At 66.8% G+C, this 16,041-nt stretch overlaps 1 protein-coding gene across 1 annotated transcript; it reads left to right on the forward strand.

The window, feature by feature from the left end:
- Positions 1-488: 488 nt before the first annotated feature.
- NECTIN4 (nectin cell adhesion molecule 4) lies at positions 489-15,776 on the forward strand. The gene is made up of 9 exons (XM_068922110.1): positions 489-819; positions 5,588-5,941; positions 6,769-7,059; positions 9,721-9,835; positions 10,981-11,144; positions 12,652-12,799; positions 12,947-13,025; positions 13,568-13,672; positions 14,079-15,776. Exons 1-9 carry the CDS (start codon positions 732-734, stop codon positions 14,325-14,327), a joined length of 1,593 nt encoding a protein of 530 aa, XP_068778211.1. The 5' UTR covers positions 489-731; the 3' UTR covers positions 14,328-15,776.
- The last annotated feature ends 265 nt before the right edge of the window (positions 15,777-16,041 follow it).

Genomic DNA, 16,041 nt, shown 5'->3' on the forward strand with positions numbered 1-16,041 from the left:
TGGGGCGCCCCCCCCCCCGCACCCCAAATTGCTGCCCACCCTCGTCTGGGCAAGGATGGGGCAGCTCCCCCCAAATGGGGAGTGATGGGGTAGGACTGGGGTGCCAAGGGGCACCGGGGGGGGCATGAACCCGGGGGTCGCTGGGGGACAGTGGGGGGCGGCACAGGGGTTATGGGAAACCCTGGGAGTGTGCCGAGGGGGTCAGGGGAGGGACTCGTGAGGGACCCTGGGGGGGGGAGCCAGGGGCGTCCATGGGCGGGGGGTCCGGGCGGAGCGGCGGGGGCCGTCTCCCGTGGGCCCCACCCGCCCCGTCGGGGACTATCGCCCCTTTAAGGCCGCGCCCGCGGCTCCACCCCTGCCGCACCGGCCGGACCGGTCCGCCCCGCCCGACCCCGCCCCGAGGCCCCGCCCCGCCCGACCCCGCCCCTGAGGCCCCGCCCTTGAGGCCCCGCCCTTGAGGCCCCGCCCCTCCCGACCCCGCCCCTGAGGCCCCGCCCCGTCCCGTCCCGGCTCAGCCGCGAAGCACCGACCCCTGCGCTGCGCGCGGCCCGGTTCGGCCCGGAGCGGCCCGGTTCGGCCCGGCTCAGACTGGCCCGGTTCGGCCCGGCTTAGCCCGGTTCGGCTCGGTTCGGCCCGGCCCGGGCCGGCCCGGTTCGGCTCGGTTCGGCGCGGGACGGCCCGGATGGTGTTGGCCGGGAGCCGAGCCGCGCCGTGAGCCCGCAGGTGTCCGCATGGCCCCCCGCGGGATGCGGCCCGGGGCGCCCTGCCGCCGCCGCCTCCTCCTCCTCCTCCTCCTCCTCCTCCTCCTCGCCGGCACCGGTAAGGCACCGCCACCGGGACCCGGACCCGGACCGGGACCGGGACCGGGACCGGGGGGCACCGGCTTCCTCTGGGCTGGGGAGCCCAGACCGGGAGCGGGACGCACCGGCAGCGGGACCCGGGGGGAGCGGAGCCCCGGGGGGGCGGTGCGGGGTCCCAGGCGTCCGGGCAGGGCCCCGGCGGGCGGGGGGGGGGCAGAAGCCCGTGCGTGTGTGCACACGCGTGTGCACCTGTGCGTGGGTGCGCGTGCACCTGCGCGTGCACCTCCGTGTGTGCACGCGAGTGTGGGTGCGTGTGTGCACGGCGGGGCTGTCGGTGTGCGTGTGCGTGCAGGTGTGCGCGCCCCGTGCGAGGGGTGCGTGTGCGCGCCGTGCGGGTGCAGGTGCCTACACGCGTGTGCGGGCTGCGCGCCGTGTGCCCCGCGGGTGGGGGGGGTGTTCCCGTGGGGCGCGGGGGGACCCCGACCCGTGTCCCGTCCCCTCTGGGTGGTGGAGGAGGCACACAGGGCCTGGGGACACGGTGGGGACAGGGCTGGGGACGTCGGGGGAGCGGGATGGGATGGAGCTGGTGGGGGGGCAGGGCTGGGGACACAGGGGGACAGGGCTGTTGGGGGGGACGTCGGGGGGACCGGGCAGACCCCTCCGGGGACACGGGGAGGGGACAGGGCTGTTGGGGGGGACGTCGGGGGAACCGGGCAGACCCCTCCGGGGACACGGGGAGGGGACAGGGCTGTTGGGGGGGACGTCGGGGGGACCGGGCAGACCCCTCCGGGGACACGGGGAGGGGACAGGGCTGTTGGGGGGGACGTCGAGGGGACCGGGCAGACCCCTCCGGGGACACGGGGAGGGGACAGGGCTGTTGGGGGGGACGTCGGGGGGACCGGGCAGACCCCTCCGGGGACACGGGGAGGGGACAGGGCTGTTGGGGGGGACGTCGGGGGGACCGGGCAGACCCCTCCGGGGACACGGGGAGGGGACAGGGCTGTTGGGGGGGACGTCGGGGGGACCGGGCAGACCCCTCCGGGGACACGGGGAGGGGACAGGGCTGTTGGGGGGGACGTCGGGGGAACCGGGCAGACCCCTTTGGGGACACGGGGAGGGGACAGGGCTGTTGGGGGGGACGTCGGGGGGACCGGGCAGACCCCTCTGGGGACACGGGGAGGGGACAGGGCTGTTGGGGGGGACGTCGGGGGGATCGGGCAGACCCCTCTGGGGACACGGGGAGGGGACAGGGCTGTTGGGGAGGACACCACTGGGGGCACAGGGCAGCCCCTGCATCTGGGGATACAGGGCTGGGGGGGGAACAACCCGCGGGAGCAGGGCTGGCAGGTGTTCCCGGACACTTGGGTCCCTTCCTGGCCACCCCCCAATCCTGGGCACTGCACCCAAGCGGGGGAAGCAGTGCCCCTGCCCTCCCGCCATGCCTCAGTTTCCCCTCGCGTGCCAGGGAGACACAGCCAGCTGGCAGGGGGGACCGCCGTACGGTGGACCCAGGCGTCCGAGGCCCGTGGGAACAGCCCGGGCACCCCGGGGCAATGGTGACGTCACTGGAGTGGGGCGCTATTCCCCCCCCCCCCCGCATCCCCAGGTCCCACCGGGAGGGGGGTCAGGGGCCGCAGGGCCCTGTGCCCATCCCCCAGCGTCAGGCCTGCGCCCGCCCCAGCACCCCGACCAGTCCGGTGGGTGCCGCTGGTGCTGCTGGGGAGTGGGGGCTGTGGGGTGGGGGCGTCACGCGTGTGCAAGGGAGAGGGGGCACCTGTGAGCGTGCGTGTAAGCAAGCACACGTGTGTGCTCACGAGGGCGTGCAAGCATGCGTGTGCATGGGTGATGGCGCGGGGTGTGCCTGTGCAAGCGTGTGGGCACACGTGTGTGTGTACAGGAATGGAAGGAAACTGAGCGTGTGCACTCACAGGCGTACGTGTGCACATGTGTGAGAGAAAAGTGAACACATGCTAGTGTGCACGGTGAAAGTGCGTGTGTGGCCGTGTCCACGGGGCTGTGTTTGCACACGTGTGTGTTCATGGCCACCCGTACACCCGCGTGCAGGGAAGAGGGGCAAGATGCGCGAGGTCCCCCGTGTGTGCCTGAGGAGACACAAGTGTACGTGTGCAAGGGAGCGGGTGCGTGCGCGTGCACGGGACAGGCCTGCTGGCGTGGCGGGGAGGCCGCGGCTGTGCCTCGGTGTGCGTAGCAGGGGAGAGGGCTGTATGTGCGATGCGTGTGCTGCACCCATGGTGCACACGCGTGCACGTGGGGGACCCCGTGCTCGGCTGCTGCGCAGGAGCCCGCCGGCGCCTTGCAAGCGAATCCGCACGCCATCCGGGAGGGGAAACTGAGGCAGGGAGTGGGGCAGGGGCGCCGCTGTGCCGGGGAGGGTTGAAGGCAGTGACCCTGCACGGAGCCGGTCGAGCCGGTTCCTGGCTCCGTTCTCACGCGGTTCTTCCTCCGGAGTCAGCCCGGTTGGGTGGAGATGCCCCGCGGCGGGCACTGGCTGCCCGCCGAGCCGCCGGGGCCCGGGCGTCGTGCGCAGCGCCGGGGCCTTGCCGTGACTCACGCGCTCCCTGGGCTGCTCCGGCGCCCCGCGCGCGGGCGAAGCGTGCGCTCACGCCGGTAGCGCTGTGCGCGGATTCCCGCTGCCGGGGTCGGACCTCCGAGGCTCCAGTACAGCCGAGTCATGAGCGATGGCCCAGCCACCTGGGCCGTGGCCCTGGCAATTATTTAATTAATCTAGCGGCTAATCGTGGTGTAATTAGTGTCCTTTAATTACAAGCATCGCTCCGAAGCCACTGGCGCAGCTCCAGGGCAGTCTCACTGGCTGAGGGGCAGAGTTAAGGGTAAATTGGGGGGGCCAAGCTGGCACCCAGCGCTCAGAGCAGCTCCGGGTGCACCGGCGGCTCGGAGCACCCCAAGGTGCTGGATCCGGGTGGGACGTGGGAGGTGGCGCGGTGCAAGGGAGTGGATCCCTCGCAAGCTGCGGCAGGGCCCCGGCATCCGAGCGGGCCGGTTTAGCTGGCCTCTCCGGCCTGGGCGCTTCGCCGGAGGCAGGCGCATTCCCGGCGTCGCCGCACGCCCTCGCCGGCGCACGGGCTGCGGCCGGGCCGACCGGCTCGGTGGGGTGCCCCCAGCCCTGCCCTTCGCCCGCCCGCGCTGGGTGGGGGAGCCGGCCCGGACGCCTGAGCTCCTGGTGCTCCTTGGGGACTGGGGCCGGAGCCGTGCCCCGACGAGGGGGACCCCGGAGGGTTGTGGAGGGGCCGGGTGGCGTGAGCATCCCCCTGCGCGGGAGCGTGCACACAAGTGCGTGCGAGGGTGTGCATCTGGATGTGAGACGTGACATGTAAGCGTGTGCATGTGTGCCTGTGCATGCGCAGGCACGTGAGCATGCGCGAGCATCTGACATGGACGTGTACAAGTGTGCAAAGGTGCGTGTGGACACGCACACACCTGAAAAGCATGCCTGAGCCTGTACGAGCATGCCCATGTGAGTGAGCACAAACGTGCATATATGTATGAGCATGTTGAAGCTTGTGTGAGTGTACATAAGCGTGCATGAGAACATACAAGCGTGCATAGTTATACTGGAGTGCTTCCAAGTATGCGTGAGCGTGCACAAGCGTGTGTGAGAATACACAAGTGTGCCCAAGTGCATGTGATAAGCCCAAGAGTGTGTGTGCCCAGGCATGTATGAGTATGTCCGAGTGTGCCCGCCTGTGCCCAAGCACCCATGAGCATGCCCAAATGTGTGAGAGCATGCCCAAGCACACGTGAGCGTGCCTGAGTGTGCCTGAGCATATGTATGCACAATCATGTATGAGCATGTGTGAGCACACCCAAGGGTGAGTGTGCCCAAGTGTGCATGAGCATGCTGAAGCAAACGTGAGTGTGCCCAAGCATGTATGAGTGTGCCCAAGCAGGCAGGAGCGTGCCCAAGCACATGTGAGCGTGCATGTGTATGTCCAAGCATGTGTGAGCATGTCCAAGCATGCATGGGTGTGCATGAGCAAGCCCATGTGTGCATGAGGGTGCCCCAGCACGTGCAAGTGTGCCCGAGCTTGCCTAAGTGTACAGAATCATGCTGAAGCATGCATGAGCATGCCAAAGTGTGCAAGGATGTGTGTGAGCTGGTCCAAGTGTGCATAAGCATGCCCAAGCATGCTGAAGTGTGCCCAAGCGCGAGTGAGTGTGCCCAAGCATGAATGCCTATGTCAAGGTATGCATGGATGTGTGTGAGCATGCACAAGCGTGTATGAGTGTTTTTAGCCATGTATGAGTGTGTCGAAGCATGCATGCACATGCCAAAGCAAGCGTGGATGTGTGCAAGCGTGTCCAGTATGCATGAGCTTGCCAAAGTATGCATGCACATGTGTGGGTGTACACAAGCATCTGCAAGTGTGCACGAGCATATCCAAACATGCGTGAGTGTGCCAAAGCATGCCTGGATGTTTGTGAGCATGCACAAGTGCCTGGAAGAGTGTCTTTGAGTGTGCATGAGCATGCCAAAGCGTGCCTTATTTTCCTGAGTGTGCACAAGTGTGTGCGAACATGCACAAGCATGCACGAGCACACCAAAGCATGCATGAATGTTTGAGTGTGCACAAGCATGCAGCGTGCAGGGTTGTTTGAGCTTGCCCAAGCGAGTGCAAGCATGCCTAAACATGTACGAGCGTGCCAAAGTGTGCATGGATGTTTGAGCATGCCCAAGCGCGTGCAAGCGTGCCCAAGCACGCACAGGCGTGCGCTACGACACCGTTGTCACCCTGGGGTGCCCACAGGCTGCCGCTCGGGGGTGGTGGAGGTGGAGCGCAGCGTGACGGCGGTGCTGGGCCAGGACGTGGTGCTGCCGTGTCACTACCGGGCGCAGGAGGGCGAGAAGGTGGTGCAGGTGACGTGGCTGAAGCAGGGCCCCGCGGGGCGCAGCGCCGAGCTGGCCGTGCTCAACCTGGAGCACGGCGAGCACGTGCAGGAGTCCTACGCAGGGCGGGTGCTGTGGCGGGCGCCCGGCGCCCTGGAGGACGGCGCCATCGTCCTCAAGAACGCCGTGCAGGGCGACGAAGGCGACTACGAGTGTCACCTCATCACATTCCCCATGGGCAACTTCGAGGGGCGCCTCACCCTCAAGGTGCTGGGTGAGTGCCGACGGGTGGGCACGGGGCGGCGGACAACGGGCACCGGGACTGGGAACAGGGACTGAGCACGGGGCAATGGGGACTGGGAAGAGGGACTGGGCACCAGGGCAATGGGGACTGGGAATGGGGGTGTGGGGACTGGGAAGAGGGACTGGGCACCGGGGCACTGGGGACTGGGAACCAGGGCAATGGGGACTGGGAATGGGGCCTGGGCACCAGGGCACTGGGAATGGGGCAATGGGGACTGGGAAGAGGAACTGGGCACCAGGGCAATGGGGACTGGGAATGGGGCCTGGGCACCAGGGCACTGGGGACTGGGAAGAGGGACTGGGCACCAGGGCAATGGGGACTGGGAAGAGGAACTGGGCACCAGGGCACTGGGGACTGGGAATGGGGCCTGGGGACTGGGAAGAGGGACTGGGAATGGGGCAATGGGGACTGGGAATGGGGGTGTGGGAACTGGGCACTGGGGACTGGGAAGAGGGCCTGGGCACTGGGGCAATGGGGACTGAGAATGGGGCAATGGGGACTGGGAAGAGGAACTGGGCACCAGGGCACTGGGGCCTGGGAATGGGGCAACGGGGCCTGGGCACTGGGTGTTGGGCCCTGGGCAACGAGGACAGGCATGGGGTGCTGGCCACGGGGCAGTGGGCATCAGGTCGTGGGCACCAGGCCCGGGACTGGGCGCTGGTAGCGGGCGCTGGCCGCAGCGCGGGTCGGAGGTGGTGGGGCGGGAGGGTGACGCCTTGGGGGTCCCCCGGCAGGAGGCGGGTGGCTCGGGGGTCCCGGCGGGCGAAGGGGAGGCTGACGCGGCCACCTGCCCCCAGTGCCACCGCTGCCCATCCTGAACCCGGGGCCGCCGCTGGAGGAGGGCCAGGGCCAGGCGCTGGCGGCCTCGTGCACGGCAGAGGGCAGCCCGGCGCCCACCGTGCGCTGGGAGACGGAGGTGCGGGGCACCAACGCCACGCGGCGCTCCTCGCACGCCCGCTCCGCCTCCGTCACCAGCGAGTTCTTCCTGGTGCCCGGGCGCAGCATGAACGGCAAGAGCCTCACCTGCGTCGTCGCCCATCCCGGCCTGCGCCACGAGAAGAGGATCACCCACGTCCTCAGCGTCGCCTGTACGGCCCTGGCACGGGGGGGCCTGGGGGGCTTGGGGGGCCTGGAGGACACGGGGGGGGGCTGCAGGTGTGGGGGGATGGGGGCTTGGGGCACCTGGAGGACATGGGGGGGCTGCAGGTGTGGGGGGATGTGGGGGGCTTGGGGCACCTGGAGGACATGGGGGGGCTGCAGGTGTGGGGGGAAGTGGGGGACCTGGAGGACACGGAGGGGGCTGCAGGTGTGGGGGGATGTGGGGGGCTTGGGGGACCTGTAGGACATGGGGAGGGGGCTGCAGGTGTGGGGGGATGTGGGGGGCTTGGGGGACCTGGAGGACATGGAGGGGGCTGCAGGTGTGGGGGGATGTGGGGGGCTTGGGGGACCTGTAGGACATGGGGAGGGGGCTGCAGGTGTGGGGGGACGTGGGGGGCTTGGGGGACCTGGAGGACACGGAGGGGGCTGCAGGTGTGGGGGGACGTGGGGGGCTTGGGGGGCCTGGAGGACATGGGGGGGCTGCAGGTGTGGGGGGATGTGGGGGGCTTGGGGGACCTGGAGGACATGGGGGGGCTGCAGGTGTGGGGGGACGTGGGGGGCTTAGGGGACCTGGAGGACATGGGGGGGCTGCAGGTGTGGGGGGCTTGGGGGGCCTGGAGGACATGGGGGGGCTGCAGATGTGGGGGGATGTAGGGGGCTTAGGGGACCTGGAGGACGTGGGGGGCTGCAGGTGTGGGGGGACGTGGGGGACCTGGAGGACATGGGGGGGCTGCAGGTGTGGGGGGACGTGGGGGACCTGGAGGACACGGAGGGGGCTGCAGGTGTGGGGAGATGTGGGGGGCTTGGGGAACCTGGAGGACATGGGGGGCTGCAGGTGTGGGGGGACGTGGGGGGCTTGGGGGACCTGGAGGACACGGAGGGGGCTGCAGGTGTGGGGGGACGTGGGGGGCTTGGGGGACCTGGAGGACACGGAGGGGGCTGCAGGTGTGGGGGGATGTGGGGGGCTTGGGGCACCTGGAGGACATGGGGGGGCTGCAGGTGTGGGGGGATGTGGGGGGCTTAGGGGACCTGGAGGACATGGGGGGGCTGCAGGTGTGGGGGGCTTGGGGGACCTGGAGGACATGGGGGGGCTGCAGGTGTGGGGGGATGTGGGGGGCTTGGGGGACCTGTAGGACATGGGGGGGGGGCTGCAGGTGTGGGGGGACGTGGGGGGCTTGGGGGACCTGGAGGACACGGAGGGGGCTGCAGGTGTGGGGGGACGTGGGGGGCTTGGGGGACCTGGAGGACACGGAGGGGGCTGCAGGTGTGGGGGGACGTGGGGGGCTTGGGGGACCTGGAGGACACAGAGGGGGCTGCAGGTGTGGGGGGATGTGGGGGGCTTGGGGGACCTGGAGGACATGGGGGGGCTGCAGGTGTGGGGGGACGTGGGGGGCTTAGGGGACCTGGAGGACATGGGGGGGCTGCAGGTGTGGGGGGCTTGGGGGGCCTGGAGGACATGGGGGGGCTGCAGATGTGGGGGGATGTGGGGGGCTTAGGGGACCTGGAGGACGTGGGGGGCTGCAGGTGTGGGGGGACGTGGGGGACCTGGAGGACATGGGGGGGCTGCAGGTGTGGGGGGACGTGGGGGACCTGGAGGACACGGAGGGGGCTGCAGGTGTGGGGAGATGTGGGGGGCTTGGGGAACCTGGAGGACATGGGGGGCTGCAGGTGTGGGGGGACGTGGGGGGCTTGGGGGACCTGGAGGACACGGAGGGGGCTGCAGGTGTGGGGGGACGTGGGGGGCTTGGGGGACCTGGAGGACATGGGGGGGCTGCAGGTGTGGGGGGACGTGGGGGGCTTAGGGGACCTGGAGGACATGGGGGGGCTGCAGGTGTGGGGGGCTTGGGGGGCCTGGAGGACATGGGGGGGCTGCAGATGTGGGGGGATGTGAGGGGCTTGGGGGACCTGGAGGACATGGGGGGGCTGCAGGTGTGGGGGGACGTGGGGAACTTGGGGGACCTGGAGGATGCGGGGGGACCTGGGGGACATGGGGGGGCTGCAGGCATGGGGGGACGTGGGGGGCCTGGAGGACGTGGGGGGCTGCAGGTGTCGGGGAATGTGGGGGAACTTGGGGGACATGTAGGTCATGAGGGACCTGGAGGACATAGGGGGCATGGAGGACAAGAGGAGACTTGGGAGATATGGGGAGACTTGGGGAACCTGGAGGGGTACGGGGGCATGGAGAGCATAGGGGATATGGGGGACAGGGAGGGTCATGGGGGACAGGGAGGGACAGGAGACGTGAAGAGGCGTGGGGGAACGTGGAGGAGGACTTGGGGGATGTGGAGGGACACAAAGGACTTAGGACATGGGAGGCATGGAGGGACGTGGAGGACAGGGAGGGTATAGGGGACGTGGAGGATGGGAAGGGATTTGGGAGACGTGGAGGGACAGGGGGCGTGGAGGGGCAAAGGGGACAAGGGGAGACTTTGGGGACGTGGAGGGACACAGGGCATGAGGGAACTTGGACATGGAGGGACTTGGGGGACATGGGACACGGGGCATGGAGGGACACAGGGGACTTGAGACTTGGAAGACATGGAGGGACACGTGGGACTTGGGGGACATCGAGGAGCACCGGGGCCTTGCTAGGCTGCGATGGCGCGCAGGGAGGAGTGCCCCCCGTCCCCTCACGATCCCCTCATCCCCAGACCTCTCGGACGCCTCGGTGCTGGGGCACACGGAGGACTGGCAGGAGGGCATGGAGGGTGCCACGCTGACCTGCCTGGGTGACGGCAACCCTCCTCCCACCTACAACTGGACACGGTAAGGACACACGTGTGCTGGGACAGGGTGCAGCGCCTGGGGTGGGGGAGTGACCCTGGGTGCAGCTGTGGGGGCTGCAGAGCAAGATGGGACCCAGGTGTCTGGTTGGGGGCGTCACAGAGACGACGGGGGCTGGTTGGAGCACCCAGGTGGGAGTCACGTGTAAATGGCGTGTATGTCTCCCGTGCATGTGTGTTCGTGGCTCCTTGTGCGACGCCCTGCATGGGGGAAACTTGGGTCCCCGTGCGGGGAACACGCGCGTGGCCACGAAGGCGTGAGCGCATCCATGTGCTTGCACACGCATGTGAACTTGCACATGCATGTGAGCTGGATGCCCAGTGACAGGCATGTGTGGTCCTTGTGCACACGGCTGTGTCCCTGCTCCAGTGTGTGCACTTCTGTCCCTTGCATGTGTCGGTGTCCGTGCTGTGCTGCGTGTCCCTGTAGCGCTGTGTCTTTTGCACCCATTTGTGTTCCTGTCGTGCTGCGTGCACCTTGCACATATCTGTGTCCTTGCTGTGCCCTTGTGCCTTGCATACATCTGTGTCCCTGCTGTGTCCCATGCACACCTCCATGTCCTTGCCGTGTTCCTAGTGCATGGCAGTGTCCCTGCTGTGCTGCGTATGCCTGCCACGCTGCATAACCTGCGTGTACATGTGTCCCTGCCACGCTGTGTCCGTGCACACATCTGTCCTTGCCGTGTCCTATGCATACGTCAGTGTCTGTCATGCCAGATGTCCTATGCACACGTCTGTGTTCCTGCTGTGTCCCGTGTATGCATCCCTGTCCCTGTTGTGCCATCTGTCCCGTGCACGGATCCATGTCCCTGCTGTGTGTCCTTTGCATGCATCCGTGTCCCCGCCATGTGTCCTGTGCCCGCGTCTGTGCCCGGGCCCGTCCCTGCCCAGGCGTGCCGTGCCGAGGGGCCGCGGCGGGCAGGCGCGGCACAGCGTGGCGGCGGCGAGCGGCGCAGGTCGGGCCGTGCCCGGGCAGGCTCGGCGCCGAGGCCAAGCAGGGCGTCAGCCACCCAGGCACCGTGGGAACCGCAGCTGCGCTTTGATTTCGGCACCCGCCGCCTGCGCCCGCCCGGGCACGCCGAGCCCCCGCCGGGCACGGGGGCTTCATGCTGTCCCCCCACGCCGCAGGCTCGACGCCCCGCTGCCCGCCGGCGTGCGGGTGAAGGGGGACACCCTCGTCTTCCAGCGGCCGCTCATGGTGGGTGATGCCGGGGACTACGTCTGCCGCATCTCCAACCGCATCGCCGCCAAGGAGGTCCGGGCCAACGTCAGCGTAAAGAGCAGAGCGGCAGGTAGGCGCGGGAGCACGGGGGAGCCGATCGCACCCAGCGCTCACTGAGATGAGTGGGTGTCCTGGGGCACCCGGAGGTGCCACCTGGGGTTCATGCTGCCAGAGGGGTTCCCTGAGCACCCACTGATGTCACCTGGGGCTTGTGGTGCTGGGTGGGTGTCCGGAGTGTGCAGCAGGCACCGATGGCCCCCAGAGTTTGCCGTGCTGGGTGGGTGTCCCGGGGCACATGATGATGCTGTCCAGGGCTTGCCATGCTGGATGAGTGTCCCACGACATGGAGCAAGCACCAGTGCTACCCAGAGTATGTGGTGCCCAGGGTCACCCTGAAGGGTGCTTTGGGCTGGCGATTGGGGTCTGGGTGGGAGCTCTCAGCAGGGGGACCTGGACCTGGGACCCAGTACTGCCAGGGAGGTGCCAGGTGCTTGTTGGTGGTGGGAGCCTCATTAGGGGGAAAGAGGTTAATTATCTGCAGAGCCTGGCAGGGTCGATGCGGTGTGGGGTGGAAGATCTCTGTGCTCTTTCTTGCCACATCCACTCCTGTGTTCGCCTGTCCACTCATTTGTCCCCAGACTCATCTCTCCCTTCATCTACCTGCCCATCTGTCCATCCTTCCTGCCATTTCTCTCCATTCATCCTTCTATCCCTTTGCAAGCACTTCTGCCCATGCATCACCCATCTGTCCATCCTTCTGACCCTCCTTCCCCCATGCTCTCTCTCTCCCCGGATTCTTCTATATGTCCATCCACCTGTCTGTTCATTCACCTGTCCATCCCCAGACACTCCTTTCCATCCATTCACTGGTCTATCCCTCCGTCCATTCACTCCCCAACTCCATGCCTTCATTGCCACTTCATCCAGTGAATCTGTCTGTCCATCCATCTCCTCTGCCTCATCTCCCATCCATCCATCTGTCCATCTAGCCACTCATCTGTCCATCCATCTTCTCTGCCTCGTCTTGCATCCATCCGTCCATCTATTCATGTGCCCATCCATCCACCTGTCTGTCCATTTGTTTGTCTGTTCATCCATCTACCCATTCATCCATGTACCCATCTGTCCATTCATCCACCTGTCTGTCTGTCCCCCGTCACTTTTCTCTGTCTATCCACCTGTCTCCATCCATTTGTTCATCATGCATCCACATAGCCTTTTGTCCATTCACCTGTCTGTCCATTCACCTGTCTGTCCATCCACCCATCTATTCATCCATCTGTCCCTCACCACTTCTGTCTATCCAACCCTCCATCCATTTTTCTGTTCATCCATCCATCCGTCCATATACCTGTCTACCCACCTGTCTACTCATCTGCGGTCATCCATCTACTCATCTATCCATCCACCCGTCTACTCATGCATCCACCCATTACTCACCCATCTACTCATCCATCCACCCACCTACTCATCCTTCCCCCCCACACACATCTCTCCATCCCTCTCCCTCCTTCCCTCCCTCTCCCTCCACCCACCGCTCCACGTGCCCAAGCCTGTCTCACGGGTTGTCCCCACAGACCACGAGGTGCGCCAGGTGGACTTGGTCTCGGCCTCAGTGGTGATGGTGGGCGTCATTGCAACAGTCCTGCTCTGCGTCCTTGTGGTCGTCATCATCGTCATGGCTCTCTACCACAAGCGCAAGACCAAGCGCATCTCCGAGAAGTAGTAAGAGCGGGCAGGGGTGCAGGATGGGCACGGGTGGCTGGGGGTTGGAGGGTGACCCCGGGGGGTACTGGGCAGGGGGGAGGTGTGGGTCAGGGGTGCTGGGGGTGGCAGTGCCCACTCTCAGGGCTGCCACTGCTATGCTCACAGCGAGGAGGAGCTGACGCTGACCCGGGAGAACTCCATCCGGCGCCTGCACTCCAGCCACAGCACCGACACACGCACCCAGGTGGGCGCACAGGGCTCGGGTATGGGGGTGCCCAAGGGGAGCTGGGTATTGGGTTGCTTGAGGTGTTGGGTAGTGAGGTGCCCAAGGGGAGTGGTGGATTGCGGTGCTCGAGGTGCTGGGTATTGGGGTGCCCTAGACGGGTTGGGAAGTGGATCCCAGGGAGCCAAGCATGGGGGTGCCTGGGTCATTGGGGTGACCAGGGTGCTGGATGGGGCAGCAGGATGCCCAAGGGGAGCTGGGCATCGGGGTGCCCAGGGTATTGGGGTGCCCAAGGAGGGGTCAGACTGGGCATCGGGGTGCCCAGGGAGGCTGTAGGGTGGCCAGTGCCAGGCAGCAGGTTTTGCCCAGGTTGCTCCTGGGGGCTGAGGGTCACCTGTGCATGGGACCCTTTGGGTGCTGCAGGAAGCAGGGCCCAGCCTACCCCTGCCCCAAATCCCACCCTGGCGTTCCTGGGCCTGTGGGGCTGGAGTGGGTGCCCGGGGGAGCAGCGCCCACTGGATGGGGGCCCCTTCCCCCCGGCTTTCTCACGATGGGTATTTCAGCTGGAGGAGACACTGCACCTGCGTGCGGAGAGCCGGCAAGGCAGCCTGCGTGGGGACAGCCTGCGCGGGGAGAGCCTGCGCGGCACCAGCATCTGCTCCGCCATGGTGAGAGCATGGGCACAGTGGGGTCATGGCCGGGGTGGAGGACTCAGCTTGGCATGGGCCCAGCCCTGCACCATGCTCTGCCCATGGGTGCCAGAGCGTGTCCCCCACTTCTGTTCTGCTCCCATGCATGTGGAAATCCCCCTTCCACGTGTGCAAACCCCCTTTCGGTGTGCCTGCAAGTCCCTTTCTGTGTGTGCAAACCCCTTTCCCATGGGCACACGTTTTCGCACATCCAGGCACCGAAGCCTTGGGCGCCACCTCCCACGCGTGGCCGTGAAGGCACCCGTGTCCCCTGTTGCCCCCCTGCGTGCCAGCCTTGGGTGCAGCTGTGCCATGCCCAACAGTGTGGCCTGGCAGGGAAACTCAGGTCCCTGGGCGGACCCCAACTCACTCCTTGTCCCCGCAGAGCGAGGAGGCCGAGGGGCGCAGCTACTCCACGCTCTCGACAGTGCGGGAGATCGAGACACAGACGGAGGTGCCGGCGGCCCCGCTGCTGCCCACCCTGGAGGGCAAGGAGCCCAAGGAGGAGGAGGAGGACAGCAGCGACAACCCCATCAAGCAGGCCATGACCCACTTTGTGCAGGAGAACGGCATGCTCCAGGCCAAACCCACCACCAACGGCATTTACATCAACGGCCGCGGGCACCTGGTGTGAGCATGGCTGCGGCGGGACAGGATGGGACGGGACGTGCCACCCGGCCCCTTGCCTCGCCGCCGGGCACCCCTGGAGCAGCAGCCACAGGATTTGGAGGGGACGGCAGTGTGATGGGGGGGCTGCGCAAGGAGCCTCCCTTCCCTCCTTGGCTCCCCCATCCCCCTTTGGCCCGCCTGTGGGGTTGGCACGGACACCCGGCATGGGGCTCTGGCCCCCAAATGCCACCTTTGCTGCTGGCACAAGGTTGGGGACATGCACCATGGCCCGGGATGGAGATCTGGTCCCTAAATGCCACCGTTGGTGCTGGCATGAAGCTGGGGGTGTGCACCATGCTTGGAGTAGGGGCTCTGATCCCCAAATACCTCCTTTGCTGCTGTCACGATGTTGGGGACATGCACCATGCTCCAGCCTGGGGCTCCGGTCCCTGAAAGCCACCTAAGTGTTGGCACAAGTTTGGGGGCACGCACCGTGCCCCAGGCTGGGGCTCTAGTCCCCAAATGCCACCTTTGCTGCTGGCACGAAGTTGGGGTCGTGCACCGTGCTCTGGGCCAGGGCTCCTGTCCCTAAATGCCACCCTTGGTGCTGGCACATGCTTGGGGACACACATCGTGCCCTTGGACATGGCTCCGTTCACCAAATGTCACCACTGGTCCTGGCACGAAGCTGGGGATGTGCACCAGGTTCGGGAGAGTGCTCCAGTCGCCAAATGCCACCTTGGCTGCTGGCACGAGGTTGGACATGCCCTGCTGGGAAGGAGGTGACAACAGCGCCCCGGACCTGCAGGCATTGGAGCCGCCAGCGTGGGACTGCGCTCCAGAGGGAGCTGCTTCTCTAGGCTATCCCTAGACATGGGGACACAGTTCTCCCGCACGGGGACACCAGGACCTCAAGCCCCAGGACCATGAGGACAAATATGTGGGCAGGGGCGCACTGAACCCCACTGGGGATGTGGTTCCCCCCCCCCTCCAATCCCCCTTTGAACTCTGGATCAGATCCTTTCCCTGCGTGGTGCTGGGGGGATGGCAGAGGGGACGGTGTCCCTGCTCGGGCTGTGCTTGGCATCGCGCTGGTGGTACTCGGGACGCTTGTGTCCCCTCCCCAATCCTGCCTCTCCCCTTCTCCCTGTGGCACAGGTGGGTCCCCGTGTCCCTCCTCTGCCTGGGGCGGGAGGGGGACCCGCGTCCCATCTGCCGACCCCTCAAACCTGGGGCGAGGAGCCTGGGACCCCCCAGGGCCGGACCCCCCCGCGGCCGGGGCTGGCGGAGCGGGGCCCCGGTGTACATAGAGCCCCGGCATGTACATACGTGTATAGGACGGTGGTCCCCGTCGCCCTTTCTTATCTGCACTGCTGGTTTTGTAAATAAATCCCCGTGCGGGACCCTGGGACCGGGTAGCGAGTGCGTCTGGTCTCAGCCTGGGTGCGAGGGCCGTGCACGGGCGTGGGGTTGGACATGAGCATGTGTGTGTGTTTACACTAGTCGGTGTTCACACTAGTGGGTTGGCATGCTGGTGCACGGTGCGTGCACGTGCAGGTGCAGGCCTCTGTGTGCACGTGCACGTGTGTGCTAGTGTGTTCACATGTGCCAGCCCATGGGTGGGCTGGTGTGGGCGTGACAGCAGGCGGGTCTGTCGGCACGTGTGCCGGTGTGTCCCTGTCTGCGCCCAGGCCTGGAGTGCTCACATGCTGGTGCCCCTGCCCAGATGTGGTGCTGGG

This window comes from Struthio camelus, chromosome 30 (assembly GCF_040807025.1).
Source record: "Struthio camelus isolate bStrCam1 chromosome 30, bStrCam1.hap1, whole genome shotgun sequence".
Taxonomy (NCBI): Eukaryota; Metazoa; Chordata; class Aves; order Struthioniformes; family Struthionidae; genus Struthio; species Struthio camelus.